Source organism: Candida parapsilosis, contig 005807 (assembly GCF_000182765.1).
Source record: "Candida parapsilosis strain CDC317 annotated contig 005807".
NCBI classification, from domain to species: Eukaryota; Fungi; Ascomycota; class Pichiomycetes; order Serinales; family Debaryomycetaceae; genus Lodderomyces; species Lodderomyces parapsilosis.
The window spans coordinates 363,243-381,063 of NW_023503280.1; the positions used below are offsets into that span (position 1 = coordinate 363,243).

Consider the following 17,821-nt stretch of genomic DNA (forward strand, 5'->3'; position numbering starts at 1 on the left):
ATTGCTTAGACTACCTACTATCTCTAAACTCCTCTGGTGGTGTATCGTTTTCCTCTTCTTCGTCTCCACTTATGTCACCCAACTCAAATTCTTCAACATTGACAGGTGTATACAGCTTGTCGAGCTCTCCGTTTTCATCGTACCCGACTAGTCTCAAATACAACCAAATGCACAATTGAATCCAAAGAAAGATTAGAAACGCGGCAGCAGAGACCACCAAGATATATGCAGAATGATCAGACCCTAAATCATGCACCAACTGTAACTGTTCCTCATTAGCGCCCATGAACAAAATACCTGACAAAGCTAACCCAAATGGAGGCAAGTATTGAAACGTGAGAATCTTGCCCAGTTCGCTGCAAGCTTTGTCCTTCAACAAAAACGCTGTTTCAATGATCCTTGTGACACCAGCACCCATCAATGCAATTCCAAACAAAGCGTGGACTTTTGTTGAGATTACCAAATGTTGTGAATGTTCACTCATCAGCCAACCAGTGAAGATCAACAAAAGGGCAGGAACAAATGATCTTTGATTGTTTCTCGACAAATACATTCCTAATAACCCACCACCCCACCAAATAATACCCATGGCGGTATGCTGATAGTCACCCATGTTCCATGCTTCTCTTCCCCAACGATGTTCTGTGAATGTATTAACAATACCCCACAACATCATCACCGTGGAGTCGTAAAATTCTTGTGATCTCATGAATGAGCTATTATTGTGCAATTGATGTTTGCGAATCCATGGAACTACAAGCACCACTGACAAGATGAACGAGTACATGATGAATGCTGAGCCCATGATTCCATGGGCAATGCATTGGCCGGTGTGAATGCCATAACAAAATCCAAATAATGCAACTGGTGCCATGCACACTCTAACCCAACCAGTTAGAAGACAAAGCAATGATGATATTTTATAAATCTTGTATGGCATGGTATACTCATTGTAATGCTTGGACAAATGAGGATAAAATTTGTTGATGATGAGATTGCTACCGTTGATGAGAGTTCCCAAGAAAATTGTGGCTCCCAACAAGATACTTAAAAACCAGCTTGTACCTTTTGAAGTTCTATTTTCATGATTGTCCTTGTTATCCGGGAAATCTAAAAACAACGATTCAAAGATGGAATATGTTGTGGAAATGTATTGTAGAAGCAATGACCAATGTAGCCTATTAGCAAATGCTAATGACGTGCTAATTGAAGGTAGTATTAACAAAACAAACAATGTCAAGATCCAATGAAATGTTTTTGATCCGGCATTTATGGGATGGAATTCTGGTCTTTCTTCATCCATATCCATACCGGAATCGGCAAGCGCAAGTGCAAAAAACGTGAGCGCAATGACTGCTACTCGTCTCATAGAAACCGTCATATCAGAATTATGGGCGACAAATAACAATTGTTAACAAGATAATTTTATGGGTATTGGCTGATTATTGTTATTTTTTTCGCTTCTACGACGTTTAACTGTTTTCCATATTCGGTATTAAAAGGAGGAAATCCGAAAGTTGCACGTGACAAGGTTAGGTATATCGATTAGCAACGAGTAGCATAATAAACGAGTGCATCAGTACAGCTAGAGGTGTTTTCATTATCTCATAGTTTAGGGCGTTGGTCGAGGTTTCAAGTGTCCTGATCAGAACAGTAAAGCATGAAATTACTCTATCGTGTTAAGATTCACTTTGACGTATTTTTCGCGTTATGGTTATACGTGTCATTTCGAATCGACAATAAAAAATCAACAAAGAACAATGCTGATTAGACAGAAAGTGGATCATACAACTGAAGACAGCATCCAGACATGCAACCGAAGAGACACTGACAAGTTTCCTCCGAATCTGATCTCACTCTATAGTACATGTGAAATTCACTTTTAAAGACTTCAGTTGACATCTCTTTGTGTGATGAAAATTTTATTGTTGTTTTTTTTTCTAGCTCTTTTTTTTTTTAGGAAGAAAATTATCATCATTTTACCAACAACATAAATTTTAAGTCGTTATTTTTGTCGGTACAGAGAGGATCTGAAAATATTATAGAGTACAGAAGGATAATAAGTGCCGACGTTCAAATCTCACACAACCTCTGTCACCAATACAGGTCCAAACAAACATAGAGATTCACCTACTAGAGGTGATATACAACTGTGGAATAAGCATAAAGACTTTCCCCCACATACACACTTACTTACTCACCCACTCACTCACTCAACTCATATTCACAAATAAGCAGGCTTCACTACAGACATGTTGTCACTCAAGCTGTTGCTCTGCGTACTTATCTATTTCATTAGCTTGACACACCAATTTCAAGTTCCACCTAGGGATTACGAGAATAAAAATTACTTTCTAGTGGAGTTGAATACAACTCAATCACAGAAACCATTACTCGATTTCATACTGAAGTATTCGAACCATTACAACTTCGAACATCAATTACCATCGTTAGAAAATTATTATGTGTTCAGTATAGACAAACTACATCCTCATAATGCATTTTTGGGGAATCACAAATCAAACAATTACAATAAAATGAAGAGATCTACTGGGTATGAAGATATTCACGATGAATTGGTTAATGATGTGGCATCATTGCATTTATTACCAGCAAAGAAGTTATCCAAAAGGCTACCTGTGCCTATGGAAGTAAGAGATGAAAAGCCATCAAATGAGCAATCACCATCTGACAAGGCACATCAAAAGTATGCCCAAATTGCATCAAAGTTGGATATTCATGATCCCGAATTTGCTTCACAGTGGCATTTGTTCAATTTACAGTATCCCGGTCATGATGTTAACGCCACAGGTCTTTGGTTGGAGGATATACTCGGTCAGGGAATTGTCACTGCCATTGTTGATGATGGATTAGATGCAGAGAGTGCCGATTTGAAAGCAAATTTTAACGCTAAAGGATCTTGGGATTTCAATGATAACGGACCGCTTCCTTTACCTCGATTGAGTGATGACTATCACGGAACTAGATGTGCAGGAGAAATTGCCGCGGTGAAAAATGACGTTTGTGGAGTTGGAGTTGCCTACAAGTCTCAAGTGAGTGGTGTCAGGATTTTGTCTGGACCCATCACCTCTGCTGAAGAAGCTTCTGCATTGGTTTACGGATTGGAAACTAATGATATTTATTCATGTTCATGGGGTCCAACTGATAATGGTAGAACTTTGAGTGAGCCAGAAATTATTGTGAAAAAGGCAATGTTGAGGGGTATTCAAGAAGGTCGAGAGGGTAAAGGTGCAATTTATGTGTTTGCATCAGGAAATGGTGGAAGATTTTCCGATTCATGCAACTTTGACGGGTACACCAATTCGATTTACACCATCACTGTTGGTGCTATTGATCATAAAGGAATGCATCCATTGTATTCAGAGGCATGTTCTGCAGTTATGGTGGTTACATATTCATCTGGGTCAGGGGAATATATTCACACTACCGACATCAAGAAGAAATGTAGTGCTCGGCATGGAGGAACCTCGGCGGCAGCACCATTGGCTAGTGGGATATTTTCTTTGATATTAGGTGCCAATCCCGATTTGACTTGGAGAGATTTACAATATATCAATGTGTTGAGTGCCACCCCAGTAAATGAAGAAGATGGCAATTATCAAACTACTGCATTGAATAGGAAATATTCTCACATGTATGGATATGGTAAAATAGACGCTTACAAGATGGTGGAATTTGCCAAGACGTGGAAGAATGTGAAGCCACAATCATGGCACTATTGTGACAAGATTGAAGTTAACCAAGAGATTTCTTTGAATCAACCACCAAAACAACAACAACAGCAACCACCAAAGAGGGATGACGATAAAGTTATCTCTTCCAAGGTTACCGTAACCGAAGAGGATCTCAAAGTGATGAATTTTGAAAAAATTGAGCATGTCACTGTCAAAGCCAATATTGATTCATCATTCAGAGGCAGAACTGGGGTCAGATTAGTATCACCTAGTGGAGTTGTTAGTGATTTGGCTAAATTTAGACCCCTTGATTTCAGTTCAAGAGGATTTCAAGATTGGACATTTACCAGTATTGCTCATTGGGGTGAAGATGGATTAGGCGAATGGACACTTGAAGTGTTTGGTGATTCTAATCCTGTTAATATAAAGCTTGTTAATTGGCAACTTCGATTTTTTGGTACAACTATTGATGCATCGAAAGCAGAAACGTTTGACATTGAAAGGGACTATAGTCAAGTTAGAAGGGATAGACTTGAATCAGAGAGGAAACAACACACAGCTGAGACTAAAGTGGAGTCGTCAACTGAAACATTGTCATCATCGTCAACTGTGAAAGGATCGTCTTCCACCTCGCAAGAAGAATTATCCACTACGAGTACGACTGCGTCTTCCAGTGCAGCTGAACCATCATCGAACACGAAAGAAGCTGAGATATCGAAGCCATCTTCTTCAACAACATTTTTTTCTACGCCTGCTGCCTCTGAAACCGCAGAAACAGAAGATGGCGAACATGTTTACAAGAAGGATCATACAGGACAATATCTCATGGGACTAGCTGGACTTGGATTTGTTATTGTTGTGGTCATAATTGTGATTCAAAGTAGATCACACAGTACACGTCGTCGTAGAAGAAGAACGGGTGAGAATTACGAATTAATTGAGTACGATTCTGATGATGACGATGAAACAGACAATGATTTAGATCAGTACAATCTCAGTGATGATGATGATGAGACGGCATTGACTCGTGAAGATAGACGACAAGATCGGGCCAGGGATCGATTATATGAAGATTTCAATGCAGAAACGGTGCCCGATTATAATTCTGACATGTTCAAGATTGGTGAGGATGATGAAGAAGGTGATGCCAGTGTTGGGAAGAAATCAACTGAAGGTGAAATAAAGGAACAAAAAAGTAGTGGCAAGAGTTCATAGAGGATGTACTAAGATGATTTAAAACTTTTCTTAACTGGTGGAGTGTGTGGTTGAACCCAACAATTGTATATTTAGAAGGTGTATGGGCGCCATAGACCCGTACAACCCCCTCTCAATTGTGTTAGGTATAAAATTGGGGATTCCTGGTAGCGCATGTGGAGATTACAAGTGGGGTTTTTTGGGGGCAGGTGGGATACGAAGCCAGTGGAGGTGAACAAAAAAGTAAATGCGACTGTCAACATTACAACAGAACACCCATAACCCCAATTGGTACCTCCGTCATAGAAGGGTACTACGTGCAACAATGTTCAACTACAATTGGTACTTTAAATGGCAAAAAATTATTTATTATTATTGTTTCAGTCTTTAAAAAGTTGTAAATAAAAAAAAATTTTCAACTTTTAAAATATTTTCCCAAAAAAATTGAAATTATTCAGTCTATAAAGTGAACCCAAAGAAATAAAATGAATGATGTAAACCCAGCAGCGGCTGCAGTAGCAACTCCAATGGTTGTACAATGTTATCGTAGTTGAAGTCTAGTGTGATTTATTTTCTGATAGCGAACCCAAAGTAATCACCCAAGAATGAACCTTCAAATTTGTTTTCGAATTTTCTGGCATTAGCTTTGATATCAGCCATGATTTGAGCTTCTTTTTGAGCGGCAGTCATCTTAATTGATGATGATTGTTGGTGTTGAGTAGCGAGCATCTTTAATTGTGTGTTGTGTCCGAAGAATAAGTATTAATGTAATCAAACTTTGTTGAGTAAACTGATGAGAAGTAAATGATCTGGCAATTGGTGGGAATCTTAATGGGTTTATATATTCTCTGAAAACTAGTGGTATTTGTTTGTGGTTTATACTCCTTCGAGGCATTTCTTGTTTGTTTATTTAACTCGGCTGGGTGGGTGGGTGGATGTGTGGTGTATTATACTTTTGTGTAAGAGAGACGTGCGTTGTATTGTATTTTATTTGTGACTGGTTGTAAACTTCCGTACTACCGTTGACCGCAGTATATGGATGGATGCTTCATTTTTAACCGCTGTTGGATTAGATGTATAGTTTTTCCGAGAAAATAAAAAAAAAAAAAAGAAATTTTTCTTTTGTCATTCTGCAACACGCCTTTCTTTGTAAACGAGAGGAATTGTGACTAATAATAGCAATACATAGTAGATCTTTCTCTCTGACTTCCGTTGATACGAAACCAAAGATCTCTGTCACTGAACCCTTCTTACATGTATCGACTTCCATTCATCCATTGCCACCACAAAAGCCAAGAGAAGCCTGAACAGGTATTATGTTCTCTATAGCAAACAATGCAAAACGTATCAAAGGGTGAGCTTTTTCGTTGAATAAGAAAAACTTCGCTTTCTGCGTTCTAAGCAAAAATCGCGGTTGGGGGAACGCCGTAAAAATGTGTGTTGATTGGCTGGTTGAACAAAGGCGACCTATGGAAAAGAGGGGTAAAGAAGTAGTGTATGTGTGAGAGGCATTCACAAAGTAAACAATAGCAAAACTCTTAACCTAGTCACAAAAATAGATGAATTTTGTTGAGCCATTTTTACTTTTTTTGAGGTTTTGCACTTTTTCGGAGTTCAAAAAGCACAAGATTGAGAAAAAAATTTTCATTTCTTGACTCATCTAGCAGTTATTACGCAGCAAAAGCGAAAATCGGTACCGCATGGAGGCTAGCTAATGCATAGCACGGACGACGAAGCATAGATCCTTGTTAGCAAAAGTTGCTGATGGCTAGGATCACGTTTCGTTGTCACTGAATTCAAGTGGAACTCAATATAAATAGGTTATTTCACGTGATATTCACGTGATTGCGGACTTTATTCACTTTAAAACGTTTTACTAGAATCTTTTATCCGAGCCATTAGTGGAAAGCAGCAATAATCATGCATCAACCTGTTCTTATCATCTATCGAGCGTTCCTCGATTCCGCGTTAGTAATTATTTATACGTGGTTGCTTGGAATTGAAAAGGTCTCGGTTATAAGTTAGTTCTTTTTTTTTTTGACTGCAAAATGGCGCAAATGAAAAATGAAAGCTTTAACTGATACATAGAGTCTAAACTTTATTGATACCAACTATGTCTACGCTTCTCTGGTAAACCCAATGTACAAAACACCCTCACTTGCTCCTCAAACCACGTATTTAAATCCCCTCGTGGATTCACAGATATATCAGGTTTACATTGGAATATGCAATCATCGTATCTAATATACTCCATGTTTGAGTTACTGCTGAGATAAAACAACACCTCGTGCTGCACTTTATACCATTCATCATACACTGTCGGATGAACCATGCCAAAGCCCAAGTTTGGTGCACCAGCGTGGTTTGCACCAACTATATCCAAATACTTGAGTTTCCTTTGTGATGATAGTAAATTCACTAGGCCCTGTATATTTGCGGTGCTACAGATTCGGAGACTAGTTAAATTGAGTGGAATCAAAGCGGAGTAAAATTCAGGGGGAGCATTGTATAAACGGTCATCTGCAGATAGATAGATCTTGCATGATAATTTCTTTAATTGGTTGTGCTTTGCAATAGATTGAGCTAATTCAATAGGCTGCTCTGTGGTTGAAAAGATATCAAGTGATGTTAGTTTTGGCGGTATTGACAAAAGAAACTCAGCAATAGTATCTCTGTATTCTTCAATTTCCAACGATAAATGGCGTAAGCAAAGTAGTGAAGAAGAAAGTTGAATAAGAAATGAGCGTTGTAGGTTTTCATCATATCCCATCTCAATGATTTGTCTCAATTGTAAAAATTTCAACTTTGACAAATCAACCATTTGCGATAAATTTTTAGCATCAAAAGTAGTCACAGTGGAGTCATTAAGTGAAAGTGAAGTCAAGCTGGAAAGATACTGCAAACTAGTGTCCAAAAAAATTGTTTCTATCACATTGGTGGCAAAAAATTGACCTGAAAATGACAATTCTTGAAGCTGCTTGCTTATTTGGCCCGCATCATTGACATTTATGAGTATTACGTCAATGAGTTGAATCAATTTAGACCAGTTTTGGAATGGCTTGATTTGAAAATTGATCAAATTAGGGAAATTAAATTTTGAAATATCTCCTCGTTTAACATCTTCATCAGTATCAATCAAGTGACTGCAAAAGTTCAAATTAAGCACAAGTGTGTTTAAAAGATGCTTTTGAGGTAACAATTTTAATAGCTCGATACTGAACTGATCGTCCAACCAAATCAAACTGTTCAAGTGACGCAATTTGCCAAACAATTGAACTAACCCTTGTTTCAATTGGTGGTCGTGCAAGTTTAGTGACTCAGGAAGACTTTTGCAATGAATTGAGTATACATGGTTGCTATCAGTGGAAGTTTTGTTGAATGTTTTGATAAATCTTTTCAAATTGAACGAGCTATTAATGTAGGTTCTACCTGCCAATCGATATTCATTGGCAAAAATATTAAATTGCGGATCGATAATTATATGATGATATAGAAACGGATTGCACAACTCATGCATTTTGTAACAAGTTCGGCACAACCTCAACAAGTCAAATTGAGATAAATTGATTAGTATGTTGTCAATGATTTCTAGTGGTAAACTGGTCAAGTCGAATTTGGCAAGATGATTGCCAATTGGTGGTCCACTATTGATATCTGATGGAGTCAGAGATGTTGTGCCATATAGCATTGGCGCTCTGCTGCACCTCACTGGCCTATCAAGCATAAAAAATTCCATTTATATTAGCATTTGAAATCTTTGTTTTCGATGCCATAGATAAGCCACACTTTATGTCCCGCTTTTTGAAAAAGAGCAAAAACATATTGTGTCATTGATTTGTGTCAAAAAAAGAAGGCAAAGTAACGTGACAGTCACGTGAAACACTTTTAATCCTCTTCTTAAAGCAAACAAAGCTAACCCTACATAGAAAAAGTAGCAAATGGTATTCTGCTTTATAAGTAGTATCCCTTAGTCGCTTGTTGTGATAAAATAACGAAGTAAAATTTGTTATTCGTGTTCCTGCAGCTGAAAACATTCTGTCAGGAAACATGAAACCAAAAAGACAGTGTGATATTACATAATCGACATGTTGTCATTTTTTACAAAATGCGGAAAAAAAAAAAAAAAATTCAACTACGCGAGGCAAACGACTCTATACCGATACCATACGTTTTATCATCAGCTCAAATCAAATGTCAGCAGACGACGGAAACCTAGATAAAAGGTTGGAAGAAGAGATTGGGAATCTATCCACGCGGCTAGTTACTGCAGTCAATAGACAAGTTGAATTAGAAGAAACCGTTCTACACCTACGTAAGACCATTAGTGAATTGCAATCAAAAAATGCAGTATTAACTAAAAGTGATGAAAACTATCAATTGATTTTACCCAAGTATCTCAAACTACAAGAGGATTTCAAAGATGCAAACATCAAAAAGGAAGTTGCTGAGAATGAAAATGGTCGGTTGAAATCTGAAGTTGATGATTTAACGGCCACGCTATTTGATGAAGCAAATACAATGGTTTCTAATGCCTCTCGGGAAACCCATAATTTCAAAATCAAGAATAAGAAATTGTATGAAGAAATTGATGAGAAAAACATCATCATTAGTAACTTGCAGGATCAATTACAAGACTTGAAACAAATGTTTCTTAAAATGGAAGATAAGCAACGAGTTATGCTTTCATCTAGTCATGCAAGTACTCCCAATTTGGAGCAAAAGGGCTTCAATCTTGATACCAAGTCTGTTGATGAAGACTATCAAGTCCAGCAACTTTCCAATAGCTTGTATGCACCATTGATCACGTCATTACGATTTGACTTGAACAACTACAATAGAGACTTTAAAGGCTTTGTGTACGCACTACTCAAGCCAGATTTCACATTAGATTCAACCCATTTGAAAAATCACGTTTATTTCAAGCCAATTTGGACGGATGAGATCGAAAGCACTGTTATGCATATACCCAATCTTCCATCGTCAACATTACTTAATCGATGGCAAAAGAATAAAGTGTTTTGGAGCTCGTTGATTGATGGAAGAGTTTCTATTGAACCAATAAAGGGGTACAGTGAAGGTAGTTCCAGAGTTGTCAGTGGTGGGACTCCAGTCGCGCCTGAATTGTTATCAATCGCCACTGAAGAACCTTGTGCATTTTGTGGAGAATCAAGAGCCAAATTGTTGGAACATTGCCGACTTCATCATTACAAAATTACTGAAGTTGATGAAGTGATGATTGCTTGTTATCCATTGTGTCATTACTGTGTAGTAAAGTTGCGGAACTTGTGTGATTTTTTTGCCAAGCTAAGACTCATCAAGTCCAATGTTTTCAAGTTAAAGCAAACTCAATTGTATGACGATTATGTCCATGGTGGATCAGCAACAAGTGGTTCAAATTTCTACAAAAGAACCAGTTCAAGTTCATCTTCTGCTATGCGATCAATTGCATCTTCTTCAGTTGCTGCTGCTGCAAGCGATACTGATTTGGTAAATGGTCACATCTTTGATTTAAAGTTGAATGAAGAGGAGGAATCAAAATTAATCAAAATATACCTTATCCTTGCTCAAATCAGGCTCAAGATATTTTATAGTAAATTGGGATTATGGGAGAATGTAAACCATTTGAATGATTTGAACATTGAAGAAATACATTACGAGACATTTTCTTGCTTGATTTCAGATAAGGAGGAGAGAAAGACAGCAAGCAATGACTATGGTACGACAACAACAACCACACTGCATATGTCAACTGACTCAACCACTGTAAGAAAGTCGATTGACTCTTCATCTTCTGCTGTGAGAAAGTCTATTGATTCAGTTGCTGCGAGAAAGTCGATTGATCTTAGAAGTACTTCAGAGCCAATAACCAGCGAGAAGTCAGTTAAAGATGAAAAGACAAATGCAAAACCCGGATCAAGTAGTAACAATTCCAAAAATAATTTAGTTCCACCATCGCTGCGTACCAAGCCAGAAAGCTCACGTTTGGCAACACCTGAAGATGAATCCGATACTCGAGAGTTTGAAGACGCATCGTCGAATTTTAAATCAGAAGTGAAGGAGTCATCCACATCTCAACCAGACTCCAAATTGGAACCAAATGCATTCAAACTGAAACTGAGGCAAGGATCTACTCTGAAGCCAAGCCTGGCTACAAGCACACCAGAAAAGGCAAGACCTCAATCAGAGCTAACGGAAGCTCAATTGTTTCTACAAAAAATGAAGACTAAATCCAATAGTCCTGATATGAAAAATAGTGAGTTGAAACGTTCAAAATCAAAAAGCAAAGAGTTTAAAGCCAAGATGGATAAAGAATTGGATCAGACTCTTGAGATGTTGGCTGAAAATATGGAAGCAGATAGGAATTAATCTTAGAACAATCGCGGCTGTGACCATTGGAGACATTTGATTGTATCATGGTGTATGTATTTTGTATGTAATGTTATTAAAGTTGTACACTGAATTCTCTGAATCGTAGTATCTGCTTGTCCTCATTGCGCCTCGCTAGGGGAAATCAGGGCACAAAAGGAAAAAGAATTTTTTTGGCCCCATAATTGGAAGCATTAACCAGCCTTGGAGCTAATGCGTGCGTCGATCGTCTACAATTGTTTGTCCTATTGTTTTGTTTTTTTTTTAAACTGATTTTATTGCCGACTCAGTACACCCTGTGCGCCTCTATTGCAAGAGGTTCATTGCCATGTAGTGATTTGGCAAGTCACTACCAACACATACTCCTCTCTCATATCAGATGATGGAAGGGAGTCAATTTTCACTCTCTCTTATACGACGTATTGATCGTTGCATTTTTTACTTTGGCTTTCATAGTGTTTCGGCTAGCCGTTTTGTACAACAAAGTGACAAAAAAAAAAACAAGGAACCAAAATGGTGTGAGGAACAGTTTTTAGCCTCTGCGTGTTTGGTTGGGCGCTTGATGTCATTTTTTACCTACTGGTATGTACCTCAACTTGTAGCTTTGAAAGGGAACAAAGAATGGAGCTAAATAAGCTGTTGAACGTTTTGAACAATTTCTCTATATTAGTTGTGTCACGTGCAAATCCAAAAAGTTACAATGAGCTAGCTGAAGCGACAGTTCGCATACAATTTGTGTGTAAATGCTTTCTTTTATGTTGTCATTCCTACTGCATTCAACAAAGCTATCAAAATAAGATTGGTTTCAGTTCTCATTACCTCTCTCACATGTGTTTCCATGTTGTTTTGAGATTTGATGCACACTCTTACCTTTTTTTTTCGTTGCCAGCTTTCTCTCTCAATAAAAATCTTGATTTTTTTCTTCCTTGATTTCCTAACCACACGTCATATCCAGGTACAATTCAACCGGTCAACGTCAGTATCCCCTATCAATCTTATTTTGTTACGAAGTCTGTAGCACCCTGAATAGTGCAGACATATACACATACACACTAGAAAATGAGAAGGAAACCTGTGGACTCCTCCAACAACAATTCTTCCACTCCAACGAACCCGTACCAACAACTGACCACCTTTAATAATCAATTCAATGCACAGGTAAATGAAGAGTTGAATCGATCACAACCATACTCATCAACTGCATCAACCCTGCAACTACCACAACAACTGGACGCAGCTTCAGGTACGGGCAGCAGTAGTCTTCGAAGTATTCGAAAGTCCTCAAGTTCAATGTTTGGGTTGAAACGACATAGGGATAAAGATACACAATCGCGTCAACACCACCACCTGCAACATACTTCTGAAACCTTTTCTGATGCATCATCAACAGATTCTGCAAGTATTTTGTCCACGGGAACACAAGGGTCCTCTCACAGCAGACGACTGTCTCAGAATCCGTATCAAGAACAGTCACAGTTTCAGCATTCAAATTACCTGCAACAGCCTATCAATTCATATCATCTGCTGCTGCATAGCCTACCCCATCATCATCAACGACAACCACAGCAACCGCAACAACAACTGCAGCTACCACTGCAACAACTGCAACAACTGCAGCTACAACAAAATTCGCACTTTATTCCTGCAAGATCAAGTTCAGCAGCAAATCCATCCCCATACTCAACTCCTTCCCAGCATAATAGAAAATCATCTGCGTATAGTGTATCTACCATGGGCACAGAAAAAGCTATTCTCAACCCCTATGATACTCCGACACAGTTATCACGTCAACAAACAAATGCCACAACAAATACTAATATATTGAGCAGGATGTCTACAAACATATCACTCAGTTCAAAAACTAATAGAGGGTCAACAGATGGAGTGGAAAAGTTTCATTTAGAACGTCCCTCTTCAGCATTTGAAATTGACAAAATGTTTCAAGCAATGTTGGAAAAATTAAATTTCAAAAGTTTACCACCACAAGCAACAAGGGATTTATTGAACTACGACACAGATAGAAAGTGGATGATGATTGAGCAAGATAGACGCGCCGAATACGAAAGGCAGCTCCGCTATGTCCACAAGGCCAATAGTGAATTACCAGAAACTTATGCTAGATGGTTAATGCTGAAATCAATCACAACATCACAATTAAATTTTTTATGGGTGCAATTAAGAAGCGAACCAATATCATGGGTACGAGAGTTTGTGTATGACTGCCAAGGAGATGCATTGTTGTCATCGTATTTACAGAAGCTTCATGATGGATTGGACACTCAACAAGTTATTTCAATCAAGGATGAAGTATTTGACAAAGAGCATTACATAATGCGTTGTTTGAAATGCGTTATGAACCAGAAGCTCGGTGCAGAAAGGATCAAAACTGATGTTGATATATTTGTTAATGCTGTTAGTGGCAGTCTCTTGTCACCAAGATTGATTGTGAGGAAATTGGCGACAGATGCGCTCACTTTTGTAATATCCTACAACGCCAATGACAATTCAAGATACCACAAAGTCCTTCAAGCTCTTGATGCATTAAACGAAAGAGCGCTTTATGATTTTGAAGATTATGATGAAAGCAATGCACGTAAAAAGAGAGAATTGATACGGAAACCACCACCAGTAAATTGTAAACGGTTTGAGGTTTGGCTAGGATTAGTTGAGAGAACTGTTGACGCAATTGGTAAATTTAACTCAAACGTCGGTGAAAGAGAAGAAATCAAGACGCAGTACTTGGACTCATCTTCCAAAGAGAATCATTTACCTGAGTATTGTGTTGCAACCGTGTTGTTTATAAACATTATTATCGAAAGTGCATCAGATTTGAGATCGAGGTTCCAACTAAGGGGACAATTTCAGGCAGCCGGATTACTTCGGTTGTTTTCCAAGTTTCAGAATATACAGCAACCATTGCTCGATAAACATATAGAGAGATATTCGGCATTAGCCAAGGATGATGAAGAGGAAATGCGAATCATCCTGGGCTTTGATGGTGAATTAAATTTCAACGATCCTGTTGACTTGGTAAAGTCTTTATGGGAAAACTTTAAAGGATCAGATAATCAAGATCACTTTCTTAGTACTATGCAACACTTGTATCTCATTCAGTCTGAGAAAAAGAACAATAAACAAGAGTTGGGACAAAGTTTACGAATACTTGATAACATTATACAAAACCTATCATCTCAACAGAGTAGCGACGGAGATGCCGCTTTGAACATTGCCATAAATAAACTATATGCCAATATGAGTACTGATGATCAATATAGACGTGCCTTGGAGGAAGTAAAGTACTATCGGAAAGTGGCAGAAGAAGCCACGGCGGAACGCGATGAAATGACAAGGCAAATCGAAATGGGAGCTGAAGGAATGATTACTAGTTTGAGAAACGAGGTTACTGAACGAGAGCTAATAATTGAAAGATTTAGAAGAACTAATGAAGAAATGAAAGAAGAAATGCGCAACTTGAAAACGAAATTGATGAGGGAAAAGCAAGAGCAGGAACTCGAAATGAGGGAATTTTTAGTTATGTTGAATAGTGGTGACATTGAAACGTCTGTCTCCAAAAAGGGTAAGAAGACAACGGCATCGGTGAAAACTACCAATGCTGAGTTGGCCGATAGATTGAGAAAACAAATTCATCGTCGCAGGGCCGAATCTAGATTGGATAATAAACGTTTGGGAACTCAAGTCGAACCACTGAAGAGATTGAGAGCATTGCGGGACCAGATGGGGGATATTGAAAACATGGCGCGAGAATTGGAAATGACTGATTTTGAAACTTATGCTGAACCCCAATTGGAAGAACAAAGCCCTTCGGAGCCTGAAGTTGTGGAAACCGTTTCGGAATCTGATTCGGATGTGGAATCTGAAGCCGAGCCAGAGCCAAAAACTGTTTTACCACCTATTCCACCACCAGGGAGGAAACGTGGAATGCGTGGTGATGACTTGACCAAGCTTGACGGGTTGAGAAAAAAATTATCAAACTTGCAAGGTGAGTCGAACGACATCATGAAATTCAACACCAGCTCCATGTTTAACAAGCAAAAGTTTCTCGCAATTGAAAGATTACAAGAGTTGGAATCAAGCTTTAAAGATTTCAATATCGACTTTGATATTCAAAATCAGGACGAGTATACGTTTTCATCAGGGGCTGATGATTCAATTAAGGACAAGACGAAAGAGGTTTTGAATGAAATTGAGAGATTACGAAATGAATTAAGGAGGCAATTAGCAGAAGCAAATAAGCCAAAAGTAACAAAGAAAAAGACATCGGTGATGGACAGGCTCGAAGACAAATACATGAAGGGTCAAGTACAAACAAATGCAGACGTTTCTAGCCAAACAGTAAAGGAACACAAGAAACTGAATAGAATGACAACAATTGGCTCCATGGATCCTCAATTCCTCAAAGAATTGAGTAACAAAGTTCAATTGGCAGAACCTATTGATGCTCCCAACTTCGAGAAAGATGGCACAAACTTTTCAAAAGAAGTGACTCAAAAATTACCCCTTGGATCACCAAAATCGAAAGATTCATCAGGCGCCGAAGCAGTTAGTGGCCCGCCTCCACCACCTCCTCCGGCACCGCCTTTGCCACCGTTGTTGGGAGGAGAGGAGCCAGAAACTGCACCAGCACCAGCACCGCCTGCTTCCTCTGGTTTTGCTGCACCTCCACCACCGCCACCTCCGCCTCCAGCTTTTTTGAATGGATCTGCATCGGCACCGCCAGCTCCGCCTCTTCCACCACCTTTACCAAGCGCTACTTCATCTCGAAGCTCACCGCAACTTCCGTCTCCGGCTTCTATCGGCTCGCCAATCTTGGGTAACATCCCACGACCAAAGAAAAAATTGAAACAATTGCACTGGGAAAAGATTGACCATACCGAAGTTGATAACTCGTTTTGGAAGGAGCCAAAATCTGACACCCTTGCTAGTGAGTTGATGTCAAAGGGAGTATTCGACGAAATTGAAATCATCTTTGCCGCCAAGGAAATCAAAAAGTTGGCATCAAAGAAAAAAGAGGATATGGATAAGGTATCATATTTGTCAAGAGACGTTGCCCAACAATTTAGTATCAACTTACATGCATTCAGCTCATTATCAGATGAGGAATTGGTCATAAAGATATTGAGATGCGACAAAGATGTCGTCACCAATCTTTCTGTTTTGGAATTCTTTGGCAAGGAGGAAATCACTGAGATTACCAATTCAGCTATAAGGAATTTTGAGCCGTATTCTACCGATTACAAGACTGACGAAATCAGAAAACCGGAAAAGGACCCGTCAGAATTACAGAGACCCGACAGGTTGTTCTTGGAGTTGATGTATAATTTGCAACATTACTGGAAATCGAGAACTAGAGCATTGTCAGTGATTGCTCAATACGAAAAGGATTATGAAGATTTGGTGTCAAAGTTGAGAGCAATAGATGCATCGGTAGACAGTATCAAGAACTCAAAACACTTGAAGGGGGTGTTTGAAATAATCTTAACAGTGGGAAATTACATGAATGATTCTTCAAAACAAGCTCGTGGGTTTAAATTGAGTTCGTTGCAACGTTTGGGTTTTATGAAAGATGAAAAAAATAGTATGACATTTTTGCACTATGTTGAAAAACTTATTCGAACACAATATCCAGAGTATCTTGAATTTCTAGATGAACTAGCCAGATGTAATGAAACTGCAAAATACTCAATTGAACACATTTACAATGATTGCAAAGATTACGTTCAAAGTATCAAAAACGTGCAGAGCTCAGTTGATATTGGGAACTTGTCTGATATTTCCAAATTCCACCCACTGGATCGTGTTTTAAAACTTGTTTTGCCCGCATTGCCCAAAGCATCAAGAAAAGCTGGTTTGCTTTTGGATCAGGCTGATTATACCTTAAAACAGTTTGAAGACTTGATGCTTTATTTTGGAGAGGATGCACAAGATCTGTTTGTGAAGAATTCCTTCATCAGCAAATTTACAAACTTTATGAAAGATTTCAAGCGTGCGCAAACGGAAAACTTGAAACGTGAGGAAGAAATTAGGATTTATGAGCAAAGAAAGAAGTTGGCCGAAGCAGCAAACAAAAAGAATGGTAGTGGCACCAGTACTCCGAATAGTACCACCGACAATAACGAGGATGAAGGAGTTATGGACTCGTTATTAGAGAAGTTGAAATCAGTGGGTCCAGCGAAAGGAGAGCCCTCATCGGCTCGAAAGAAGGCTTTAATGAGGCGTCAAATTTTGGAAAATCATCGCAAATATTCCACGGAAGGTGCACCACCACCGTCCCCAACAAAATCAAGCACATTGGACCTACTGAGAGAGGGATCTGAAGAGTTGGCTTCTCTTGTGGATGAGAACATGGACACCTCCGTTAAAGAACCTACTGAAAATGGGGACAACATGTCAGAGGAGAAGGACGCGCCGATAGGGTCAAGAGCAAGAAATTTGTTGCAAGAGCTTCGTAATGCCAACGAGGAAGGGCGTAATGGAGAATTGACAGCCCAGCAGTATAGACTTGAAAGGCAAAGGAGGAAAAACCAAGCCGAATCGGGGTGACTTGA

The 17,821-nt window shown here is 38.9% G+C and overlaps 6 protein-coding genes across 6 annotated transcripts; 3 read left to right on the forward strand and 3 right to left on the reverse strand. All coding sequences in view use genetic code 12, as the record gives it.

Moving 5' to 3' along the window:
- Positions 1 to 10: 10 nt before the first annotated feature.
- CPAR2_801590 (uncharacterized protein) lies at positions 11 to 1,369 on the reverse strand (the record flags this gene model as incomplete). The annotated part of the gene is made up of 1 exon (XM_036808003.1): positions 11 to 1,369. One exon carries the CDS (start codon positions 1,367 to 1,369, stop codon positions 11 to 13), a length of 1,359 nt encoding a protein of 452 aa, XP_036664782.1.
- An 883-nt stretch (positions 1,370 to 2,252) lies between these two features.
- Positions 2,253 to 4,910, forward strand: KEX2 (kexin; the record flags this gene model as incomplete). Its single annotated transcript, XM_036808004.1, has 1 exon — positions 2,253 to 4,910. The coding sequence occupies one exon, from the start codon at positions 2,253 to 2,255 to the stop codon at positions 4,908 to 4,910; it is 2,658 nt and encodes an 885-aa protein (XP_036664783.1).
- Positions 4,911 to 5,456: 546 nt separating this feature from the next.
- Positions 5,457 to 5,618, reverse strand: CPAR2_801610 (uncharacterized protein; the record flags this gene model as incomplete). The annotated part of the gene is made up of 1 exon (XM_036808005.1): positions 5,457 to 5,618. The coding sequence occupies one exon, from the start codon at positions 5,616 to 5,618 to the stop codon at positions 5,457 to 5,459; it is 162 nt and encodes a 53-aa protein (XP_036664784.1).
- A 1,369-nt stretch (positions 5,619 to 6,987) lies between these two features.
- On the reverse strand, positions 6,988 to 8,625 carry CPAR2_801620 (F-box protein; the record flags this gene model as incomplete). The annotated part of the gene is made up of 1 exon (XM_036808006.1): positions 6,988 to 8,625. One exon carries the CDS (start codon positions 8,623 to 8,625, stop codon positions 6,988 to 6,990), a length of 1,638 nt encoding a protein of 545 aa, XP_036664785.1.
- Positions 8,626 to 9,080: 455 nt separating this feature from the next.
- On the forward strand, positions 9,081 to 11,255 carry SEC2 (guanine nucleotide exchange factor; the record flags this gene model as incomplete). Its single annotated transcript, XM_036808007.1, has 1 exon — positions 9,081 to 11,255. One exon carries the CDS (start codon positions 9,081 to 9,083, stop codon positions 11,253 to 11,255), a length of 2,175 nt encoding a protein of 724 aa, XP_036664786.1.
- Positions 11,256 to 12,314: 1,059 nt separating this feature from the next.
- BNI1 (formin) lies at positions 12,315 to 17,816 on the forward strand (the record flags this gene model as incomplete). The annotated part of the gene is made up of 1 exon (XM_036808008.1): positions 12,315 to 17,816. One exon carries the CDS (start codon positions 12,315 to 12,317, stop codon positions 17,814 to 17,816), a length of 5,502 nt encoding a protein of 1,833 aa, XP_036664787.1.
- Between the last annotated feature and the right edge of the window lie 5 nt (positions 17,817 to 17,821).